At 39.7% G+C, this 23,958-nt stretch overlaps 1 protein-coding gene across 2 annotated transcripts in view; it reads right to left on the bottom strand.

Annotated features, from left to right (window-relative positions):
* The window catches only part of CalpC (calpain-C), a 459,003-nt gene that overhangs the window by 366,764 nt on the left and 68,281 nt on the right, over positions 1-23,958 (bottom strand). For both annotated transcript variants that reach the window (XM_067135487.2, XM_067135486.2), the window contains exon 2: positions 18,125-18,271. In XM_067135487.2, coding sequence (XP_066991588.1) covers positions 18,125-18,262 — 138 coding nt within the window. In that variant the 5' untranslated portion in view covers positions 18,263-18,271. The remainder of the gene's footprint in view (positions 1-18,124; positions 18,272-23,958) is intronic.

Below are 23,958 nucleotides of genomic sequence, written 5' to 3' on the forward strand. Positions count from 1 at the left end.
TCATGAAGGTAATTTTGGTCCTTAATACGATACGTTCTTGTCCACGTCTTTTCACACACTGCGCTCCTTCTGCATTGCGAGATGATGCAGTCTAGTGTCACTTTCAATTTCCTCAACCTTACACAAGTCTTCCCAATGTTTCAGCGATGACCCTATGTCTTCTGGTATGGGGCTGAACCAGGTTTGTTACTTTTTACAGACCTGTCTGCCTCAGATTTGCTTGTTGTTTAAAGGGGTCTAACATCGAGGTCATCGGCCCTCTGCCTCAGATTTAACCTTAGCTTTGACGATACGAAGACGACAAGGAACCTAGACCATATTGTTATTGAAATCGTTGAAAGCATCAATCTACAGGCAGTTCACATGCGGAATGTCAGCTGCTAATGCAAGACGTTGCTCGCAGGAGAACGATAGGAAGATTTTACCTCCTGAAGTTCATTTTTGATTCGGATTGAGTGAACACAGTTGGCCTCCGGAGACTGCCGGTGCAGGTATTTCATATAGGTGACCTGTGCGTCTGTGAGGACATAATACTCCGCCACTGAATAACATTAAATGACACCCATTGCGACTGTCTCTTGCCAGCTGTGGGTTGTCATCTGAACATTTAAATACATTTGACTACTCTCGAGACGAAAGTGTAGCTGTGTGGATCTTAAAACACTCCGTGCGGTTAGGAGCGCGCAGCTGTGAGCTCGCATCCGGTAGATAGTGGGTTCGAATCCCACTATCGGCAGCCCTGAAGATGGTTTTCCGTAGTTTCCCATTTTACACCAGGAAAATGCTGGGGCTGTACCTTAATTAAGGCCACGGCCGCTTCCTTCCCATTCCTAGGCCTTTTCCGTCCCATCTTCGCCATAAGACCTATCTGTGTCGGTGCGACGTAAAGCAAAAAAACCAGCAAAATATAGATCTTAATACATATCTCACCACACTACAATCGTCACAGAACGAAGCAATGGTGAATGCATTTATCCACGTAGGGATGGCGTGAAGAAGAACATATGGCCGCAAATATGAATTCTAATACTGAAGCCAGCACAAATACCCAGTCCCAGAGACAGTAATGGAACTTAAAATCGCCGACTCGGCCGCGAATCTAATCCGGGACCCCTTGGACCAAAGGCTGTGGAGTCTGATACCATTTTTACAGGGACTCTTCCTTCATTCGCTGCTCACGACAGACGTTAAAGGTCTCATCATTGTATTACCTCTGACCTATTCATGGAATGTAATAAGGGGCCTGGATAAGCCAGTCAGCAAACACAATGCGCCGGTCTTTCTGGGCCAAACATTGCATAGCCGACCGGTCTTGCCACCATCGCTTAAGAGACAACACCTCGTAGCTAACAGAATATAGTCAAATGTAGTGGTTCAATATCGTGTATGGACAAATATGTACGCAAAATGACGTATTTTTCTACTTACAAATTAGTTTAGCTATTTGATTATGAGAGACCAATTATTACTTAGATATATGAACTATATTTACAGCTTGATATGGTTTTTTACTTCTGGTGTAAGGTTGGAATTACTGGATCCTTACGTGGTAATAGTTCTCAAGTGATGATAAATATTGTGTCCATAAGCATTTACCATTCCTAACTCGTTACAACTATCTAAATTATTTAAACAGTGCACTTCTTGTATTTTCATTGTGTCAACAAAAATAATTATATTAATGCCTAGTATGTACTAATAGACATACAATTATTTTTTTCACTCGTAATGAGAATTTAAACAGAAAACCGTAAAAGGGTGTTGTCGTAGGTGGTGGTGGTACGATTCAACGACAAATAAAAGAATTACCTGAAGAGACAGATTAGGCACCGACAGAACGGATTGAATATGAACAGATTCGGTCGTATCCTTCTTACTCGGTAATAGTATACAATACTGGTTCACAGACGCGTTTGGTGCCGATATAGCCAGGCGCAAGACTATTCCATTCAAACTATGGTCTTCATGCAGGGCTTGAAATGTAACTCATATATCCGATAAATAGTCTTCCTGTCGAAGATTAAATTTCTATAGCCCTCCTGTGCACAAAGTTTTCTATTAGCAGCATATGCTGGGCATGCGAACTAGAAATTCCATTAAGACTCCAATGATATCAACAACATTCTGGTTTCGTGGTCTCGGCGTGGGATAGGTCCCTCATAACGCCTGAGCAGTACCAATGCCATTCCTTGTCCAGGCAGCTTTTGTGTGTGAATGTATAGCTTGTAAAGTCAGGTGGTGCATATATTTCAGTCGGACTGGCAGTCTCATACGTACACCTTCTGGCTCAGTGAGAAAAGGAACAGGAAACTACCACCCATCATTCCCCTGTTAAGCCCTTTTATTGACGCCCGATCGTGGAAATATCGACTGTCTAACCAGCCTTCAAGCTGATGACTCAACCAACGAGTTGTAGTCTACAACAGTTCCTCGTGGTGATGGTGATGATTGTTTTAAGATGAATAATAACTTGGCAATCACCCTCAAATTTTCTTCTCTTGGTGATTGTAATTTTAAGAGGAAATACGACTTGGTAATCATCCTCATATTTTCCCTTGTAGAGTCACATTTCTTACGTATAAATTATTCTTCATCATATTCAGGGCGTGACAGATACATCTATTGCCAACCTCTGTATTTGACGTTATGTGTAAGCCAAACGATGGTGGCTGTATACATCCCATGCTAGTTGGTGCATTTCATAGTTAAGAAGTGCTGCAATGAAAATAGAAAAGGAACCAGCTTGCCTACTCATGTGTCTCCTGGCTTAATAAGTCTCATTATCACCGTCTTGGGTTGGTTTTCTTACAACCACGCAACATGCGAAAGTGCATGCTAGAGCCAGCCTCACAGCTGAAAGGTCAGCTGAACTCACACCCAAACGAATTAAAATGACAGAAATAAGGTAATGAATATTTTCAAATTAAATACGAATGATATTCTTGAGTGCAGAGAATTTTGGAAAAATATTGTCCTAAAATGTATGAACGTAGACGTATTAATGCGATAATTACACTCAGGTAACAACGCAAGCTCTCTCACGGTGTCTTCCCTTCCTATACTAATACCGGCACGAAATGGGCGGAAGTGCATCAAGAAGTTATGGTACAGGATCGTGCCGTAGTTGAAAGAAGTCAATGATCACACCTCGGAGAGAGTACAATGCCGTTTATGAAAATGCGGAGTAGAACACGACTCAGCTCATTCACGTCATTATGGGTCACAGAACTCGTCCGTGTTGTAACTCTGGAGCCCAGGCCACAAGAAAACGTACTTGACTGTCACAACTGAAGCACTACACAGGGACGAAGGGATCAGTCAGGACATTGACACATCACATACAGGGATCCTTATGCACTCAATGTTCAGCAAATCACAAATCATTCTCTTTGATTACATATTTCACTTCCTCTATTTATAACCAGTGTAGGCTATTAATGTATAACCTTACTGTAGTATTTTACATCCTTGTGATCATCTGTAAATTCAGACAGATCAATACATTTTAAAAACGTTCAGTACCCCAAACAACGTCAAACACTTGGCTCGCATCGCATGAATTAGCATGAACATATTTCCACGAATGGCGGAAAAACTTTTGAAATGTTGCTTCTAGTAACAAAACCTCCAAAGGTTCAGAGGAAACTTAAGTCTGGAAAATGTATAATCATCAACCACCACCACCACCACCACCACCGTCAAATAATAATACTAATAATAATAATGCCGGGCTGAGTGGCTCAGACGATTGAGGCGCTGGCCTTCTGACTCCAACTTGGCAGGTTCGATCCTGGCTCAGTCCGGTGGTATTTGAAGGTGCTCAAATACGTCAGCCTCGTGTCGGTAGATTTACTGGCACGTAAAAGAACTCCTGCGGGACTAAATTCCGGCCCCTCGGCGTCTCCGAAAACCGTAAAAGAGTAGTTAGTGGGACGTAAAGCGAATAACATTAATTATTTAATAATAACGACTTCAGAAAAATAGCAGAACTGAAAAAAGGCATTCTAAGACAGTACAGACTGAGGCAGAACGGCTATGTATTTCTTCTACAATTTATATCGCACTGACAAAGATAGGTCTTATGGCGACGATGGGATAGGAAATTACAGAATATTGGTTTTTTTTAAATGGATCGCACCGGGTAGGACAGCAACATTTTTCGAGATACTCAAAAATACGTGTCAAAAGAGAATCAAAGAAACCAGGCACAACGTTAACTTTCAGTATTATGGTTGTATTGCTGATGCCATCGTTGTTTTCATTAAGGTTAACTATGTGTTAATTGCACGTGAAATTGCGTAGGTTACAATACATTAAATAATGTTCCTTCCTTAGCTGCTGGAGTTCCGTAGATGTAGGCCGAGAGCATTATTATTATTATTATTATTATTATTATTATTATTATTATTATTATTATTATTATTATTATTATTATTATTATTATATTCGCAGAGGCTTACAGACTGAACGCTGAAAGGCATGAACAATCTATAATGGGGATGTGTTATTTGAATAATGCAATGGATTGTATTCGTACACGCACGCTATATCGTGAAATTAGCGTTGCGCTGAGTTGATGTTATAAAGAGCTGACTGAACAGAGTAACTCCAGACAAGACGAAACCTGGAAAACTTTTAAAGAAAACTACAGTTAGCACGAAAGCATGTGATATAGATCTACGATTTGTAATTTTGTTTCCATCAAACTGCAGTGGTTAAAAAAGCAAGTATGAGAAACGTTCGTTTGACATGCATGTGTTCCACAATGAAGATAGGCGGACAGACAACGGTTGGACCGTAGTTGAAACATTCCATAATGGGTACAGGTGCCTACCTCGAACCGGTTGGAGTAGAGAATGGGGCCAGTGCGGGGGCCCAGGGGCTAACATTGCCCTTTATCTGTAGCACACAACACTGCTTCTTATTCCACATATGACGGCAATGTACTTCCCTAAACATACTAACTCATCTTCGCGTAGTTCAGTGAAAAGAAAGGGTAAAAAATAGCGTTTTTGTGCCTTTGGAATACTATTTTTTGTCGATTGTTAGTTACGGCAGGAACGTTCCATTCACTCGTAGCAGTCTCTTCTACTTTATTTTCTTGATCAATAAGAGTTCTATTGGTATTCAGTCTGTGAGGCCCTGTATTTCCCAGAATCCTCGAATCATTAAACCCATACCTTCAATTGTTATAATGAAGGGAAAAATGTGCGTTGTTCTGCTTTTTAAACAAATGTAACAAAAAACTTTTCAGTCTGTCAAACACACTGCAATTACAATATAAATTATAACACTATACGCATAGCTGTAAAAATGCAAAAGTTAAAATAAAAATCTTTCTTTCGATAATGTTGATTGGACCAAGCTATTTCAAATTCTGAAGGTGATCGGGTTCAGATACCGAGAAAGAGAAATTATACAGGGTCATTGACCTAAGATGTTACACGCAAATAACGTCTTGACTATTAAAGATATCGGTATTCTGTTTTCATATTCGTAAATGATACCCAGGGGCTTGTAAAATAACACGCTACTTATTCTCATGGGGTGATTAATAACCAAGATATTAGTTCTAACTTCATATTTTTAAATGGAACAGCGCAAATACATGCAGCTGGCCTAAAAGTTCAACTGCGTACAAGTTCAAATGTGCAAGTATTTTCAAAATCGGAGAGTTATTCCTTGAGATATCAATAAAAACCGCACTTGGGCTTTTGCGTGCCGCATCAGACAGCGTGTGGTCGGCCAAGGACGTATTGGCACGCAAGCTGTATCCTGGTATTGATTCCAGCCACAGAACGGATACCAGGCATGTACTGTAAGCTATCGTAAACATAATGTGATGCACCGTAACATACCCTGGGTCTGCAATGTAATTGTATGACTGGTAAACACACAACGGGGAAGGGAGATTGAAGTTTCTTTTTCTTTTGTTTTGTTCTGAAATCCATGTGTAACAGGTTGCGCTCAGTTTGGCGTATTTCCTCACGGATAGAAATGAGAAGGATTTGGAAAGGACCTCGGCCGTGGCCTATCTCAAAGGTACCAATCCGGCATTTGCCTGGTATTGAATATGGGACACCATGAAAATCACTTTCAGGTCGCATCAAGTACCGAACTCGTTGCCAACACTGTCTCTAAATGAAAAATGTCAGCGTCATAACAATTACACTGACGAGATGTTATGTTCCCGAGCCCACGCCTTTAGGAACATTTCCAGTGAAGTCTACCTCGGACATTGTTCATTTGCTTTTCTGGAAGGATCTCTTCAGGTGTTGTGTGTTACGTTTATTTCTCAATTCATACAGTAGTATGTACTGTACTCAAACCAGTGACAATTATAGCTTTCGTTATGTTCCTTTGAAGTCAAAGTAAATATTTTATTCCTTTTAAAAACATCAACCCTCCTGTTCTGTCATGAGTTTGCCTGTCATGCACAGTTTGCGAACCCATCACATGTGTACGATATGCTTACCTCCCTGGTATCCATTGTGTGGCTGGAATCACACCCAGGATACTGCCTGCGCATCAATATGTCCTTGGCCGACTGCATGCTGTCTGATGCAGCGTGTAAAACCGCGCATGCTGTTTTTATTGATATCCCAAAAAGTAACTGTCCGATTTTGAAAATGCTTACACATTTGAACTTGTACGCAGTTGAACCTTTAGAGCAGCCGTATGAATTTGTGCCATTCCATTTCAAAATATGGAGTCAGTATCAATATCTCGGTCATTAATCACCCCATGAGAATACGTAGCACATTATTTTACAAGCCTCAGGAAATCATTTAAAAATAAAACAGAATACCGATATCTTTAATGGTTTAGACGTTATTTCCGTGTAACATCTTAGGTGAATAACCCTATACAAGCATGTTTTAGGTGATTTGATAGAATCCGATGATGTTCTTGTAGAACGAAACATGTCATTCTTTGTATAATAGTGCATCTTTACAAGTATGTTTACAGTGTTATAATTTATAATATAATTGCAGTGTGTTTGACAGACTGAAAATTTTTGTTACATTTAACTAAGTCGACACTGAAAAGTATGGTTTCATTCCTAATAAACCTTTTTAAACAAGCATTATCATCAGGTCTGATGAATTACGTTACCTGTCCACATGCAATCTATTTCAGTGTTCTCGTTTCCATCGATGTCTAGCAGAAAATAACGAAACTCATATGGGTTACGGCTCTACCGGAAAATGAATTATGTCCAAGAGTCACAGTACTAATGATAAGGGATCTTGCAACTTTAGCATTCCTCCTACTTCCAGAAAACTGTGCCATTTTCCCAAGATCAATCAAAGAAAGCTCTCCAGTATAATTCGCCAGGACAAGTGTACCGGGATATCTAATTATTCGTTAAGACTGTAATAAAGTAAGAACGACAGATTTATATATGTTAACATCTACATCATCAAATCCAACAAGAAGGATAAGAGCCCTGACATCTTGAAGACTAATAGATCAAATAATACAAGCAACCTAAAAATACAAAATACTGTTTCGTCCTCTCTCTCTCTCTCTCTCTCTCTCTCTCTCTCTCTCTCTCTCTCTCTCTCTCTCTCTCTCTGTGTGTGTGTGTGTGTGTGTGTGTGTGTGTGTGTGTGTGTGTGTGTGTGTGTGTGTGTGTGTCAGCGCATTCGATAATGTTGATTGAACCAAGCTATTTGAAATTCTGAAGGTAATCGGGATCAGATACCGGGAAAGTGGAATTATCTACAATCTGCACAAAAATAAGGTGAAAATAAAACATAAATCCAAGACAAAAGTAATGGAATGCAGTCGAATGAAAGTCAGGTGATGGAAGAAATATTAGATTAGGAACTGAAGTGTTAAAGGAAGTAGATGAATATTGTTACTTGGAGGTAGAATTACTAGTGATGGCAGAAGGAAGGATGGCATAAAATGCTGACTAGCACAAGCAAGGAAGGTCTTTCTTAAGAAAAGCAATTTGCTCACTTCGAACATTGATATAGGAATTAGAAAGACTTTCCTCTGGAGCGTGGCATTGTATGGAAGTGAAACATGGACGATAATTAGCTCAGAAAGACAGAAAATAGAAGCTTTTGAAACGCGGAGTTACAGAAAATGCTGAAGGTGAAATGGGTAGATCGAATCATGAATGAAGAGATACTGAATCTAACTGGTGAGAGCATGATTTGGAGAAATTTGAAAAGAAGAAATGACCGAATAATAGGACATATCTTAAGACACCTAGGACTTGTTCAGTTAGTTTTTGAGGAGATTGTGGGCGGTTAAAATGACAGGGTTAGACCAAGGTACGAATATGATAGATTAGAGTGGATGTAGGATGTAATAGTTACGAAGAAATGAAAAGTTTAGTGCAGGATAGGGTGGCATCAAACAAGACTACGGATTGATGATCCAAACAACATTATTATATTATTATGTGTACAAAATATGTTTTCCACATGTGATGTTCCACATTTCAGAAGAGTACAGTAATGTATGTATGTTTAGTCATCAGCCCGAAGGCTGGTTGGATCCTCAACAGCTCCGCCATCAGCTGTCATAGATGGCCTAGGCATCACTGAAGAGGCGTACTAGCATCACTGAAGAGGCGTACTAGGGAAATTAGGACTGAGGTAGTTCCCCTTGCTTTCCTCACCGAGCTAGAAGTTGCTATTACATATCACACTGCCAAGCCCCCCGAAATGCATGGACCAACCGAGCCTATGAGCAACAGTTTCACACCATTCATAGCAGGGACTAGCTACATAAGGAATTGCATTACTAGCATCGCTCATACCTCAGTCACTTTCATATTGTCAAAGCCAAGGATAAGACTGAAACAGATTAATGAAAGTTTCAACAATGCTCTAGCGTATACCAGAAGACATAGGGCACTGTAAACACTAGGTCCCACCAGCAAAGACACAATGTGTGGCCTACTATTTGATGTAAAATGATAAATTAAACCTTATTCCTGTGTTAATTCACAATGGATGTTCAACATTTTCACACTACTAAAATATTTGTTATTATTATCATCATCATTATTATTATTATTATTATTATTATTATTATTATTATTATTATTATTATTATTATTATTATTATTATGTACGGGTATGTGGGTTAGGCGAACATTTTTATTTGACGTGTATAGCTCGCAAAGAAATACAAACCTCTTCAGTTAACTATCAGGTGTTGCGAAGAAAAAGGATGCGCAGATCTAGCAAGTTGTTTGAACCCAACACTCGCCCACTCGTGACTTTTCACCGAAAGAACTATCAGGGTATGTGTGTTAACTTATGTCCGACTACTTAACTGAATGTTTACACTGTTCCCAACATCCCTGCAATTCGTACACCACAAATAACACTATCGTCCACCACAATAACATTCAATAATAATAATAATAATAATAATAATAATAATAATAATAATCATTCATACAACATGATGGTTAACAGTCCGATGTACTTATTGAGAGGTCTAATTCAATGTTCTGTGTTCAACATCCCTCAACAGGAGTTATTTAAAGTACGAGCAAATCTACTGACAGGTCTTTCGCATTTATGCACTCTTAAACGTCAATCGATTTCTCCAGGATTTGATAACGTAACTTTGAGGGTAGGCGGCGAGCGCCAAACCAACTGGAGCTGGTCATCTGTGAGTCTGTCTGATAATCTGTGTATAGAGTACTGTATATGAATCGGTTATTTATGAAAGGGCATACTTCAAAGACGTCTACGGAAATGACTAAAAATAACTTTATAAATCTTCCCGATCATTATTGTTGAAAACTAAGTCAGTACTTTTTCCGCCACATGTCTGAAAGTTTGATCCTTAACAATGTAGTTGAATAACAGAAGCATATATGAACTTTTCTTAATGCTGGACTTGTGCCTTTTCATAAATAAACCTGTATATTTTTCTTTATATTGAATTGATAATTATATTTATTAGCATGTACTCATTTCCTCGTCTTTGGCGAGTTTTAACAACTCAAGTTTGTACCTCAACAGCGCAGTTTAAGAATAGAACCATATAAACATTTTAGAAGAGCACCTTTTAGTAAATAAAGTTATATGTTTATCATCATCACTAAAATCCATACTTCCACACATTCAGTAAACTTAACAATGTTTTCCTCCACATTATAATACAAAAGATGTAGCAGTACCTCCAACTGCGAAACGGAAAACAACTGAATAATGCAGATCTAATCTTCCCAACAATGAGCACAGAAACGCTGCTGACTTAAGCCGTTACATAAATAAACTGAAAGAAAAGATACGGATGATACACTTCTAAGGGTCAGACTTACATCCTTGCACAACTAAAAGATGAACCTACCCGCAAAGAATCGTCTACCACCATCAACTTGTTTCCGCCAAAAACTGACTTATGCTCTCCCATAAAAATAACCGATTCATATAGCGTTCGTACTGGCGGATTAGTCGGAAGGGGAATGGATGTATAGTTGCAGTGTCAATTACCTTGCGAACATTCAACTGTACTTAAAGCGCTGAAATATCGGAAAACCGCCGCTAAAATGGACCCTTTTATTCTTCATATTGTAAATGGAGCGCAAGTCCACGTTGTCCTTGCCTTCTAAACCCGGGAAAGCTGGGATTCGAACAGTGGCCAATAGAGCGATGAACTTCCACGCGAAGTCCCAGGCCATGGCGGTAGACCATTACAACAACAACAACAACAACAACAACAAAAACAACAAGAGATATAGGAAACACATGCAGATAAATTCCGCAGTAACGTCCTGTTTGTATTCCCCAGCCTCATTCACTCGTCTGCTACAGGTATCACAACATTGCCCTTTTACAGCCTTCTGTTCAGCCTTGAACCTGAATCCTGGCTCGGGGTCTGTTGAAACTCACAGGTCACGAGTGGGCGAGTGTTGGGTTCAAACAACTTGCTAGATCTGCGCATCCTTTTTCTTCGCAACACCTGATAGTTAACTGAAGAGGTTTGTATTTCTTTGCGAGCTATACACGTCAAATAAAAATGTTCGCCTAACCCACATACCCGTACATAATAATAATAATAATAATAATAATAATAATAATAATAATAATAATAATAATAATATTTTACGTCTCACTAACTACTTTTACGGTTTTCGAAGATGCCGAGGTGCCGGAATTTTGTCTCACAGGTGTTCTTTTACGTACCAGTAAATCTACCGACACGGGGCTGACTTATTTGAGAACCTTCAAATACCACCGTATTGAACCAGGATCGAACCTGCCCGCTTGGGCAGCTCGATAGCTGCAGTCGGCCAGTATCCAGTATTCGGGAGATAGTGGGTTCGAACCCTACTGTCGGCAGCCCTGAATATGGTTTTTCATGGTTTCCCCACTTTCACACCAGGCAACTGCTGGGGCTGTACCTTAATTAAGGCCACAGCCGCTTCTTTCTCACTCCTCGCCCCTTCCTGTCCCATCGTCGCCATAAGACCTATCTGTGTCGGTGCGACGTAAACCACCTTGTAAAAAAAATAGTAACTGTCTGACCCACACAGCCCGGTACTTTTGAAGAAAACTTACAATATCAATGTCATTGCTTCCGCAAACCCTGATGTGGATGAGTGAAAAAAGGAATATCTCTGCGGTAGAATTACTTCATAGAGGTACTTTTTCTTGAATTTCCATAATGTCAACATTCCGCAGAATCAGCAGATGCCCGTCAGCCGCGGGACGTCTTTTCTTCAGAAACGATCGCCCTGGCCCTAACGGGAGGTTGGCCGGCCGCATGCGGAATGCGGCCAGATATTGCATGGTTTCCTCCCAGGATACGAGCAAAGGCAGATACACGAAGCAATCTGATGGCATTCCAAGACTGGACTTGTCTCAATACATCACAATTTCGACTTATCAACGTGCCATAGAATATTTAATCATACACAGAAATGCAATTGCGTTGAACAATACATACAGCACGAGCATGTCCAAAATAAATAAGTAAATACATAAAAATAAATAAATTAATTAAATGTTTACCTCTGTGGTGTAGTGGTTAGTGTGATTAGCTGCCGCCTTCGGAGGCCAGGGTTCGATTCCAGGCTCTGCTACAAACTTTGAAAAGTGTTACGACGTATAGAACGAAGTTCACTCAGTCTCAAGAGGTCAATTGAGTAGAGGGTGTTCGATTCCCACCTCAGCCATCTTCGAAGTGGTTTTCCGTGGTTTTTCACTTTTTCTCCAGGCAAATGCCGGGATGATAGCTAACGTAAGGCCACGGCCGCTTCCTTTCCTCTTCTTTGTCTATCCCTTCTAATCTTCCAGTCCCCCACAAGACCCCTGTTAAGCATATAAAGTGAAGCCATGGTCAAGGTACCGGCCCTCCTTCCCAGTTGTATCCTCGACCAAATGTCTCGCGCTGCAGGACACTGCCCTTGAGGCAGTAGAGGTGGAATCCCTCGCTGAGTCCGGGGAAAAACCAATCCTGGACGATGAACGGATTAAATAATAATAATTGTACCGGGCGGTACACCTCCACTCCGCTAATTTAAAATGTGCGCCTGTTGAAACTCCTCTGCTGGAGGAAGTCTGAACTTTATTGACAGTATTAATTTTCTACCTTCTCAGAAGATGTCACCACGTGGAAAATTTTGAGTTTTTGAACTGTGTCATTTTTGGTGTGTTTTTGTTTCGCTTGAAGTAAGAAGTGTGAACTTTCTCTTCTAGAGGACACTACTGAAGATCTACAATAGTGCAACCTAGTGCGGAGTCAAAGAACTATTTTTTTGGAGAAAATTTAATTTCAAGAGTTTGTGGGAGGGTGTTTTCTTTCCCCTAACGCCTAGAAACTTCCGCGAGAGTATTTAAACTGCTGATTTTTGGGTCTCTAGGCCACTTCTGTTCCATCTTTCAGTGTGTTAAGTACATAGCAGGGGGCGGGAAGCGCCTCTTTCTTCTCCAGCCGTTCAACACAAGGTAATGGCCGATTAATAACTTCTTTCTTTGCTAGCTCAGCAGTTTAACTTTCGGGGCGGGTTCTAAGCGTTCAGCCATGTAACCTTTTCCTAAAATGTAACTACTCCTTTCATATATTCTCTTTTAAAACGACATATTGGGATAGAGAGTGCTAACCCTCTCGAGCTCCCACTCACATTGTCTTGAGGTGAACTTATTTTCTCAACCTATTTTTCGTTAATGTAAAACAAATTGTTCTTTTCTTAAGTCACCTCTTTAGCATGGGATTAGCCCTTGTATTAACGGCCTAGTGCCAAGTAGGTCTTAATCAAAGTGTATTAGGAGTGCAAGTTCGCCTCCTCTCAAATTGTTATTTTAGAGGTCATTTAATTAACCTGCTTTTCTTTTAATAGACCTCAGTAGATTGGGTATTTTACCCCTGTGTTTATGTCCGTTGAGGACAACTTGAAGGTGGAGTTTGGTGTGGCCTGGGAGAGGCTTAAATTTTGAGAGCGAGTGGCTCTTTTGAAAATTCTGGGTTGTATGCCTCATGGAGGTTTTTCAGTGTAATTTGGAGCAAGGGCTCCTAGGTATGAACGGGGTTTTCTCCCCCTCTGTTAAAACTTGTGTTTGAGGTAAAACTGAGCTGATTGCCCAAGCATTGTGAAGTCAGGGCGCGAAGCCCAAATTCTGTAAATATTGTAACTAACCCCTTTTGAATTGCTACTTTGTACCTGCCATGCTTGTTATTTCTTTGTTTTCGAAAAGAAAATATAACCTTGTTAACTTTTAAATTAATTTTACATTGCACTATATTTTCGTAGCTTGAAACCCATTCACACCCGCACCTTCTTTCACCTCTACCTACCACGGAAAAGTCCGTAACAATAATAATAATAATAATAATAATAATAATAATAATAATAATAATAATAATAATAATAATAATAATAATAATAATAATAATAATAATAATAATAGTTTTACCGAGCGGCAGTCTGCGCGGTTTGGGTCGCGTAGCTATCAGCTTGCATTCTGGGAAAAAGTTCGAACTCCTGAAGATGGTTTTCCGTGGTTTCGCATTTTCACACCAGGCAAATGCTGGGGCTGTACCTTAATTAAGGGCACGGTCGATTCCTTCCCATTCCAACCCTTTTCCTGTCCAATCGTCACCATAGGACCTATCTGTATCGTTGCGACGTAAAGCAAATCATAAAATAAAATAAAGAAATCTGTTTAATGAGTTTTCGAGCACTATTAGTGTTACGAGACAAAGTGCTGGAATATTGCTTCCAACAATTTATTTCAATATAGGCCTAATGACAACGTCCTTCATATTTCAGGATACATAAACACCAACCGACTGAGTTAGGATTCGATAATGCTATCTCAAACACAGAAATCAGGGCCTAACTAACTGCACTAATTAGCTGGTTAAATTTCTATACTTTAAGGTAGAAAGGCATACTCAATTCATTGTATAGCGCACTTCGTTACGTTCCACCCACCAAGACAGCGGGATCGAATACCAGAACACCCGGTATATATATGAAGGGTACAGGGGAAAAAGGGGGAATGTCAATGTAAAACAAAAAATGAATTAACACTACCCTTATATACTTTATGGTCAAGAGAATAGTTTAAGACAATGTCCAACCAAGTAAAGAGAGCAGTCACGGAAATATAACAAGTTTCAGAAAACATGTACAATTGATGAAAGGGGAATGTCACCACAGAACAAGAAACAAAAAGGCAATGTCAGCTTGGTATGCGTCAGCACTGTTTTACACGATGCCGAGTTGAGTTATGGAGCAGAATCCAAATAGTCCTGTGTCATATGAAACCTACCGGAAAATATTCTGTAACAAATTTAATATACGTTTTGGATATCCTTGCACGGATACGTGCAGTACATGTGACACATATCCAGCTAAGGTTAACATTAGAATGTCAAAAATAGAATCACTTAAAGATTGTGCAGAGCGTAAGGAAATTGAAGCTCAATTATATCATTTAGGCATTCAAAACAAATTGCATCTTAAAGAAGCTGAACAGTTTTATACATGTAAATGACTTGCAAAGCTCACTTCCAAGAAAGATTTTGATAGGGAAGCAACAGCGATGGATTTCCAAAAGAATTTTATGCATACCTAGTTTATCCATGAATAACGCGTATTACCATAGACAGCTCTCACTGTTCTCCTTCAATATACATGTCTTGTCTAGTGGACACTCTGTATTCTATACATACTCAGAGACATTTGCACATAAAGCATCAGCTGAAGTGTGTTCTATGTTATATCATTTTATATTTTGTGAACTTTGTGACGAGATAAAACACTTCATAATCTTCTGTGATTCTACATGTGGACATCATGCCAAACGCCTCGATTCTGTGAAAATATTTCCAATTCGTGGGCACTTGTACCTAGACTGCGATAGAAATATTAATCAGAAATTTGCAACTGAAATGCCAGAAGACTGAGTGAATCATTTTAGGAGTGCCAGAAACAAGCCCTTCCCTTTCCATGTAATCGAAGTTGATCAACCAATGATTCATCAATGGGCCACGTTTTTGACTCCCTTGTACAGAAATTTTTGCCCTTTTAAAACTAGACGTATAAGATAACTTGTCATCTGCATTGAGCATCCACAATTCATGGAATACAAAGACAGTCATAATGGCCATTGGGAAAGACCTGTTGTAAATGCTCCAAGATCAACTCTACACTTCTCAGAAACACCAGTTAGTGAGTTCGTTCTTCCAGAGTCATCTTATGAATGTAAGTACAAGCGTTAGTGTACATGAAGTTGCTCTACATTCGTAAACATGCTGAGAATATGAGATTTTAAATGTGTACCGGTAATTTATTTCTTTTTCAGGTTTACATTCCATCTCTGCAGCAACACTTTCTGATCTGCACATCCTTAGATCATTTTGTGGACCAGAATGAAGATCCTTCTTTGATACACTTCCTCTCTATTAATTGACAGGGTAATAATGTTATTTTATAGGTTTTGTTAAATGTGACATTCCACTTCATTTCCGTGATAATGTGTTCATAAGACTGACATTCCCCTTTGTTTTCGTGAGAAATGTGCATTTACTTCATTTTCCATTTTTTTCAATTATAAAACTTAATTCTACATTTTCATTATTACCTATGTACAATACCAATACATTAGGCTGACATTACATAATATTATACTTTATGTACATGTATTATTGTAGACAGTATTAAAGGCTGAAACTTTCAAACTGAATTATCTCAGTTTGTAGAACATATGACATTCCCCCTTTTTCCCATGTATCCTTTATATACAGGTTTATTATTTCCAAAATAGAAAACCAACCTCATGTATTAACAGGCTGACATGAATGACAAGGTAATACGGATCACATGTGAAAGGAGTAAACATAGAAATTACATTATTTTCAAAGTTCTTATCAGTAACGCCATTATGAGCTGAATATGTGGTGCCTCAGGAGCCTAATGGAACTTCGGAGGGCTACCGTAACTATTTCGTGCATGCCTTTCATGGGTAGTAGGTGTCAGCGAAATGTTGAGGTATGGTGCCGCATGCTCCGACCATTAGTCCTATTACTTCAATCTCTTGAAGAATGTATTTTGACTTGTATTTGTAATAGGAGATTGTGGGATCATAGGTCGCGTTTCTCTAGGTTTTCCTCTTCTGGTTGGCTTTTGTGGTGTTCTAACTGTACAGTTGGGGCTATGATGAAACCTTTTGGCTCTTTTCTGAAGGCCATCATGTCGATACGGTGAGAACTGTCGTTCTTCGTGGACATGAAAGGCATTCTTCCTCAATCCTTTGACTATGGACGATCCAATTTGATAGTGTCGAGTGTTTCACAGAGGCTCTCCGTGTTTTAGGATCCTAGGGCATGAGCAAGAGTTCCTTTCTCTCAGCAGCAGCACCGACAGAGGATCTGCCGGGCGATTATTGAAAGGACTGATACTGTAACAGTTCCTATGCTTACTTTTAATAATACAGTATAATTTATCCAGGTCTTAGGCACCGAGATATAGAAATATGTCCTGGGTCATCCGGGATTTCAAATCATCCCTCAACTAGCATTACCCCATCTCTATCACAACACACATTATGAGATCATGGCAGCTTAAACCCAGACGGCTTTCGACCACATTCTGCAAGAGTGTAGGCCTATTTCTATGAATGTTTCCTCATATGGCCGGGTTCAGTGGCTCAGACGGTCAGGCGCTGGCTTTCTGATCCCAAGTTGGCAGATTCAATCCTGGCTCAATCCGGTGGTATTTGAAAGTGTTCAAATACATCAGTCCCGTGTCGGTAGATTTAGCGGAAAGTAAAGGAACTCCCGCGGAACAACATTCCGGCACCTCGGCGTCTCCGAAAATCATAACAGTAATTATTATTGGAACATAAAACCATTATTATTATTATTATTATTATTATTATTATTATTATTATTATTATTATTATTATTATTATTATTATTATTATCCTCACAATGCAGGAAAATCTAATGCTGCCTGATGTCAAGTACTGAAAAATGGAATACAAGTCCAAACTAAAAATACATATACCACTACCTACACTAAAATAGCCTACGATATCATAAAGGCTCATACCGCAATATCGTAAGTACACGGTGTAGCCCCTCAAACGACCACTGCTGCAGAGACGCTCAATGTTCGACCTTGCGACTCCATACTTCCTAAGATAAATTACTGTGTATTTCAAGTATTTCTTATTGTCTTCAGCTATGATATGCTTGCATTGTCTTCTCTACGTGGAATTCAGATACTCCAAAAATATATATGGTTTAGTCTTGAAGTAGTATTATATACTATCATTTTCATTGTTCTATACAACTGAAGAATATTATTAAAATAAAGGATAAACAAGATAAACATTTTGAGGTCTTATTCTCTATTTCGTACCAAAAACCCTGAACACGTACTGTAAGTCTTAAACTAAAAAGATTACAAATTACTGAGAACTTCACAGAAAGTAACGAAGAAGACCAATTTTGAACTATCTCAACGCACTACGATAAAATGGTATCATAAGAAAAGAATTAAGAAGGCAACCTCGTAAAACAAAATAATACTGCAAGTCTTCATCACAGATTTATACGACAAATAGTAAAAGTGCAGTCCAAATAGGTTATTCTTGTTAAAAAGAATCTTAAGATAGTATTCAGATCTTACCTTAGGACGCTTCCAAACAAATTGGAAGGGCGGCGTCTGATGATAGAAAACTGACGCCTGAGTAGCGGGAAATTCCGGGTCTTCCCACAATTCCCCGCGCTTCAAACAAGAGCGTTTTATTCGCTCGTAGTCGGTCATCGGGCTCACCTGCAATCAACAAGAAAAAAATCATTACACTCATACACAGCTTGACAGAAAACAAAATTACTTCGTAATCTTTCGGTCCCACTCGCAGACAAATTATCCTTTAGTCTTCTACATTAACACTGAATAATATTTTAGTAACACAGATAATATGCATGTGTTGAATTCCTTGACAGCCGGGAACGTCTTATGTGTAGGTTAAATTCTCAACCTAAAGCTAGACGGTTTCACAACAGTCCCACCGTAAGCAGTCAAAGGGTAAGGCTTTTTGCGGATGATGTTATTCTCTATAGAGTGATAAATAAGTTGCAAGATTGTGAGCAACTGCAATGTGACCTCGAAAATGTTGTGAGATGGACAGCAGGCAATGGTATGTTGATAAACGGGGTTAAAAGTCAGGTTGTGAGTTTTACAAGTAGGAAAAGTCCTCTCAGTTTTAATTACTGCATTGATGGGGTGAAAGTTCCTTTTGGGGATCATTGTAAGTATCTAGGTGTTAATATAAGGAAAGATCTTCATTGGGGTAATCACATAAATGGGATTGTAAATAAAGGGTACAGATCTCTGCACATGGTTATGAGGGTGTTCAGGGGTTGTAGTAAGGATGTAAAGGAGAGGGCATATAAGTCTCTGGTAAGACCCCAACTAGAGTATGGTTCCAGTGTATGGGACCCTCACCAGGATTATCTGATTCAAGAACTGGAAAAAATCCAAAGAAAAGCAGCTCGATTTGTTCTGGGCGATTTCCGACAAAAGAGTAGCGTTACAAAAATGTTGCAATGTTTGGGTTGGGAAGAATTGAGAGAAAGAAGAAGAGCTGCTCGACTAAGTGGTATGTTCCGGGCTGTCAGCGGAGAGATGGCGTGGAATGACATTAGTAGACGAATAAGTTTGAATGGCGTTTATAAAAGTAGGAAAGATCACAATATGAAGATAAAGTTGGAATTCAAGAGGACAAACTGGGGCAAATATTCATTTATAGGAAGGGGAGTCAGGGATTGGAATAACTTACCAAGAGAGATGTTCAATAAATTTCCAATTTCTTTGAAATCATTTAGGAAAAGGCTAGGAAAACAACAAATAGGGAATCTGCCACCTGGGCGACTGCCCTAAATGCAGATCAGTATTGATTGATTTTATTTGATTTTAAAGCTGAAACATCCCTGAAGGGGCAGACTAGAAAGAGAGACAGAGGTAAGATCCCGTTGCTTTCCTCGCCGAGTCAGAAGGTGAGGTTGCATATCGGTCTGCCAAGTCCTTTAAATATGTTCACTAAACGACGGTAAATCTACCAACACGAAACTGGCGTATTTCGGCAACTTCAAATACCACTGAACTGAGCTGGAATCGAACCCTTCCTCTTGGGCTCAGAAAGCCAGCGCTCTGCCATCGAAGCCATTCAGCCTGACAAATTACATAATAATATTCATGCACAAAGTTGGATTTACGCTATCTTGACTCAAATATAATAATCTGACGATTCCGGTAAGCCTCAATGGCGTCTGCCTTTCCTTCTCTTCAGATAAGCTGTTTAATAATGCCATGTATATATATCTTAAAACTGAAGTCTGATTTTGAACCCAGCCTGGCAGAGCTTGATAGTGGTGCACAGGAACTTAAAACACGTAATAAATGCATACGCAGTAAGTACAGCTCTGTCCACCGCATCATAGTTCCCTCTGTGGATCAACCCAGCAGAGGTAGTGGGATTTTTAAAGGGCACAAGAAAGTTCATTCGACACTCCAAGGAGTTCGTTCTCGGCATGTAAAATATATCCGATGACGCATCTGGTGTATGGTCGAAAAAAATAATTAAAACTCTGCTGAAGATTGTCTTATAGAGATCTGGTTTACTTCGCCATCTGGTAGAGTAAAACGGAACGTCGTAATTGACATGCTGGCAGCCTAGATGGTGTCAAATCAAAATACCTGCATACGGTACCGAAGACATAGATCACTGTTAATATCATCATCCTCATCGAAATATTAGCTTCAAATCATTCCACACAGTTCCAAAAGTTTCCATTCCATTTGTTTTGAATTGTCTGAGACCAGCAATCCAAATGCCTGAATATTATTTGCAACAAAATTATACCATTCCCATTTCCCTTAATACACATGGTTACAATGCAATACGGTACTTACTCCATTTTTAAATATGTTAGACCTTATTTACTGTTTTTTCCTTATTTTTCTAATTCTTTCTTTGTTTTCCTTGTGTTTTCTGTTTAAGGACGATACACACACACCCAGTCCCTAGGCCAGTGTAAACAACCAATTAAGGTTAAAATCCCCCGACCCGGCCGACTCCTTAAAACAGTGACTGCTTAATTTATCGAGTCACAGATTATACTGATTGATATTCTAATGAAGATACAGATTTACATTCATATGAATGATGGAGGAGAGGAGACTTCGTATTTGCTTATGTGAATAATAATAATAATAATAATAATAATATTAATAATAATAATAATAATAATAATAATAATTAGCATGTACCCACAGCTTCCCCCGCTTTTATTAATTCAACCATTAGGCTAGACGTTTTTAAAACCATTTATCATAAGTGAAGAGCATTAGGCCTATATTTATTAACACGCATAGTGTTTACATACACTGCATGAATTAAATTACTTTTAATTATATTGTCACTTTCAAAGCTTAAGATACCTGGTATGTGGAAGGTACAAATAACATTATAAAATACAATATTATATAAAAAGAAACTAATTTTTATTTCTAGAGCTTCCGGATAAACTATATTAAGTGTCCTTCCATTTGGAGCTAAGATGTACAGAGTGTTTACCTTTCCAACTCTTGAACAATCCACATGGGAGGAGCACTGTTTCCGAAGACTGAATCCTACAACTTTAAGCTATTGTCCTTGTGCTTTGTTGACGCACATAGCGAAACTCAAACGAACGGGGAACTGCAGACGTCTAAAGCGAAACGGTATTTCCGAGCCGATGATTTCAATCTTAGGAATGAATACTACATTGCCCACGGCAAGTCCGATCATGGTGTCTTCAGTAATATTCGGCATCAGTTTCTTGACTGAGAGTCGTGTTCCACTGCAAAGGGAAGGAGGATTCACATTCCTGAGAAGGATAATCGGTGCCATAATCTTCAGCTCGAAGATGTTCGAGGGTACTCCAGGTGACTCCAAGTTGTTCAAAAGCTCTGTCCTGTAGTTGACAGTCTTATCTGTATTACACGCCGTGTCGACAGACTTTTACATTTGCAGAACATCGAGCAATTCTTGTAAAAGTTGCTTGTTGATGACGTTCACGCCTTCATTTCTCGGATCTAGAATTGCTCTTTGACAGAGCCATGCGTGAACATTTTAAGTGAATTAAATGAATATCGAAAAATATTGAGCTTTACCCATAAAATGAATAACTGAAACGATAAAAAGTAATAATATAATTAATGAAGACATGTCTTGACCTGTAAAAATATTCCTCTAAGAATACCCTCTGTTAACAGTTTCAACATTCTGCTTGCCATAGATTTGGCTGGGCATCACACACGTAAACACAGACAAACAGTTCCAGATGTTACCTACTGAATATGGCTCCTCGTGTCGGGAACCGAAAATGGCTTCCTACGCCATGGATTTAAAACGGCCCCTTGACTTGTATTACCTACGTTGCCTAGTGGCAGTGAATCTATGGAATTAATCCTGGTGACTGCACGATGGATTATTATTATTATTATTATTATTATTATTATTATTATTATTATTATTATTATTATTATTATAAATATATTTCCGTTGACTTTTCAAGATTTTTCCTGTACTATTGAGACGATTTGGAAGAATTTGGTAAAAAAAACCGCACCTTTTAACTCCCTCTGATTTAAGCACTTGAGTTTTGTGAACCATACAAGTTAGCGTTTTATACACACGCATGTTCATAAAAAAACAGAACACCTTGAAAGACTAGAGATAGGAAGTTCATTTTCACAGGACATGTTCATTAGTATGTTCTGCAGAAACGATTAGCATTTCAGTCACCTAGGTTCAGCACGTGTCCTATTGCCTATTAAACACTGGGTCTTCCGTGGGCACTACGTGATGGAATCGACAAATATAAGGCGTGAATGGCGTCTTGGGGTATAGCAATCCATGCTGCATTCACCTGGTTCCACAGTTCATCTTTGGTGGTTGGCATTGGGTCACAGCGCCGTACCCGTCGTTTCACCATATCCTACACATTTTCTATTGGCGGCAAGTTCGGTGATCGGGCGAGCCAAGGCAATAGTCTAACATCCTGTGACAAAAAAAAGGCAGCAACATGTGGTCGCGCATTTTCCTGCTGAAATATGGCATCTGGAGTGTCGTGTAGAAAGGGTACGGCTACGGGTCGCAGGATGTCATTCACGTGGGTCAAACTGGTCACAGTGACCTGGACACGCACCAACTGTGATTTGTGGCTGTATCCAATAATATCCCACTCCTTAAGTCCTTGAGTTGGCACTGTATGTCTTGTGCGAATGCAGTCAATGTGATTCATCTGTCTGCAGCAAACCAAAATGCGGCCATCATTTTCAAACAAACAGAACCTGAATTCGTCCGAAAACACTATCTGCTGCCATTCCTGTCCGCAGTAACGTCGTTCCATCCAACCTTTGCAGTCTAGCATATTTATGGACATTAGTCAAAGGTAGACGGAGAAGTGGACGACGCGCCGGTAACCCAGACCGTAATAAACGACGACGGACTGTCACTCCTTATAGTGTACAATGTGTTACACTGTTCCACTATTGCGCCAGAGTCGATGAGGACGCAGATCTGCCCTGCAATGCCATTCGAATGAGGTGTCGATCTTCTCGGGGGGGGGGGGGGGGGGGGGGCGAGGGTTGTCTGGGTGGTGCGACCAGACCCATCTCGTCGTGTTCTACGACCTTCTGTGAACCATTCTGTACACCTCGTTGCACTGCTGACACACTGTGTCCTACACGAGTAGCAATTTCCCGGACAGATGCATCACGTTTTCTCATGCCAATAATGCGCCTTCTTTCAAAGTCACTCATTTGACGGTACGGTCCTCGCATAAGTCTGCGAGGCATCCTGCACGTCTGATCAAGTCACACTGGTCCATTACCTTCGGTTTAAAGCGACAACAAAAGCCGCAGGCACATTTTACCAGTTGGTGGCGGTGCGCCGAGATATCGATGTGGAGCTTGAACCTGAGGGCCGACATTATTCAAATGCTAATAATTTCTTCAGAGCATATTAATGCACATGTCCTGTGAAGTTCTCTTGGGCGTCTATGGCTGAGCTGTAATGAATTTTTAAGGGTAAACACCAAATGTGTCACTAGATATATTTTACTAGCCGACATCGTACAAGATGGAGCGTCGAATGGACTTTATTCCGCCCTTAAACAATCTTAGTACGTCTGCCGCATTTAAACCCGTGATCTTGGGATCCGGAAGCCGATACATCACCATTGGTCCATAGAGAAAGCTAGCAAGAGGTTAACCAAATCTTGAGGTAAAACCTCAAACTCAAGAATATGTTGATCTGGAAACAAATCTATCTCCGCAAAAACCTAAAACATTCTTACATGAAGTATAAAATGTTTCCATCTTCTTATAGTAAATGAAATGGCGTATGGCTTTTAGTGCCGGGAGTGTCCGAGGACATGTTCGGCTCGCCACGTGCAGGTCTTTCCATCTGA

The sequence above is a fragment of the Anabrus simplex genome, chromosome 1 (genome assembly GCF_040414725.1).
Source record: "Anabrus simplex isolate iqAnaSimp1 chromosome 1, ASM4041472v1, whole genome shotgun sequence".
Lineage (NCBI taxonomy): Eukaryota > Metazoa > Arthropoda > Insecta > Orthoptera > Tettigoniidae > Anabrus > Anabrus simplex.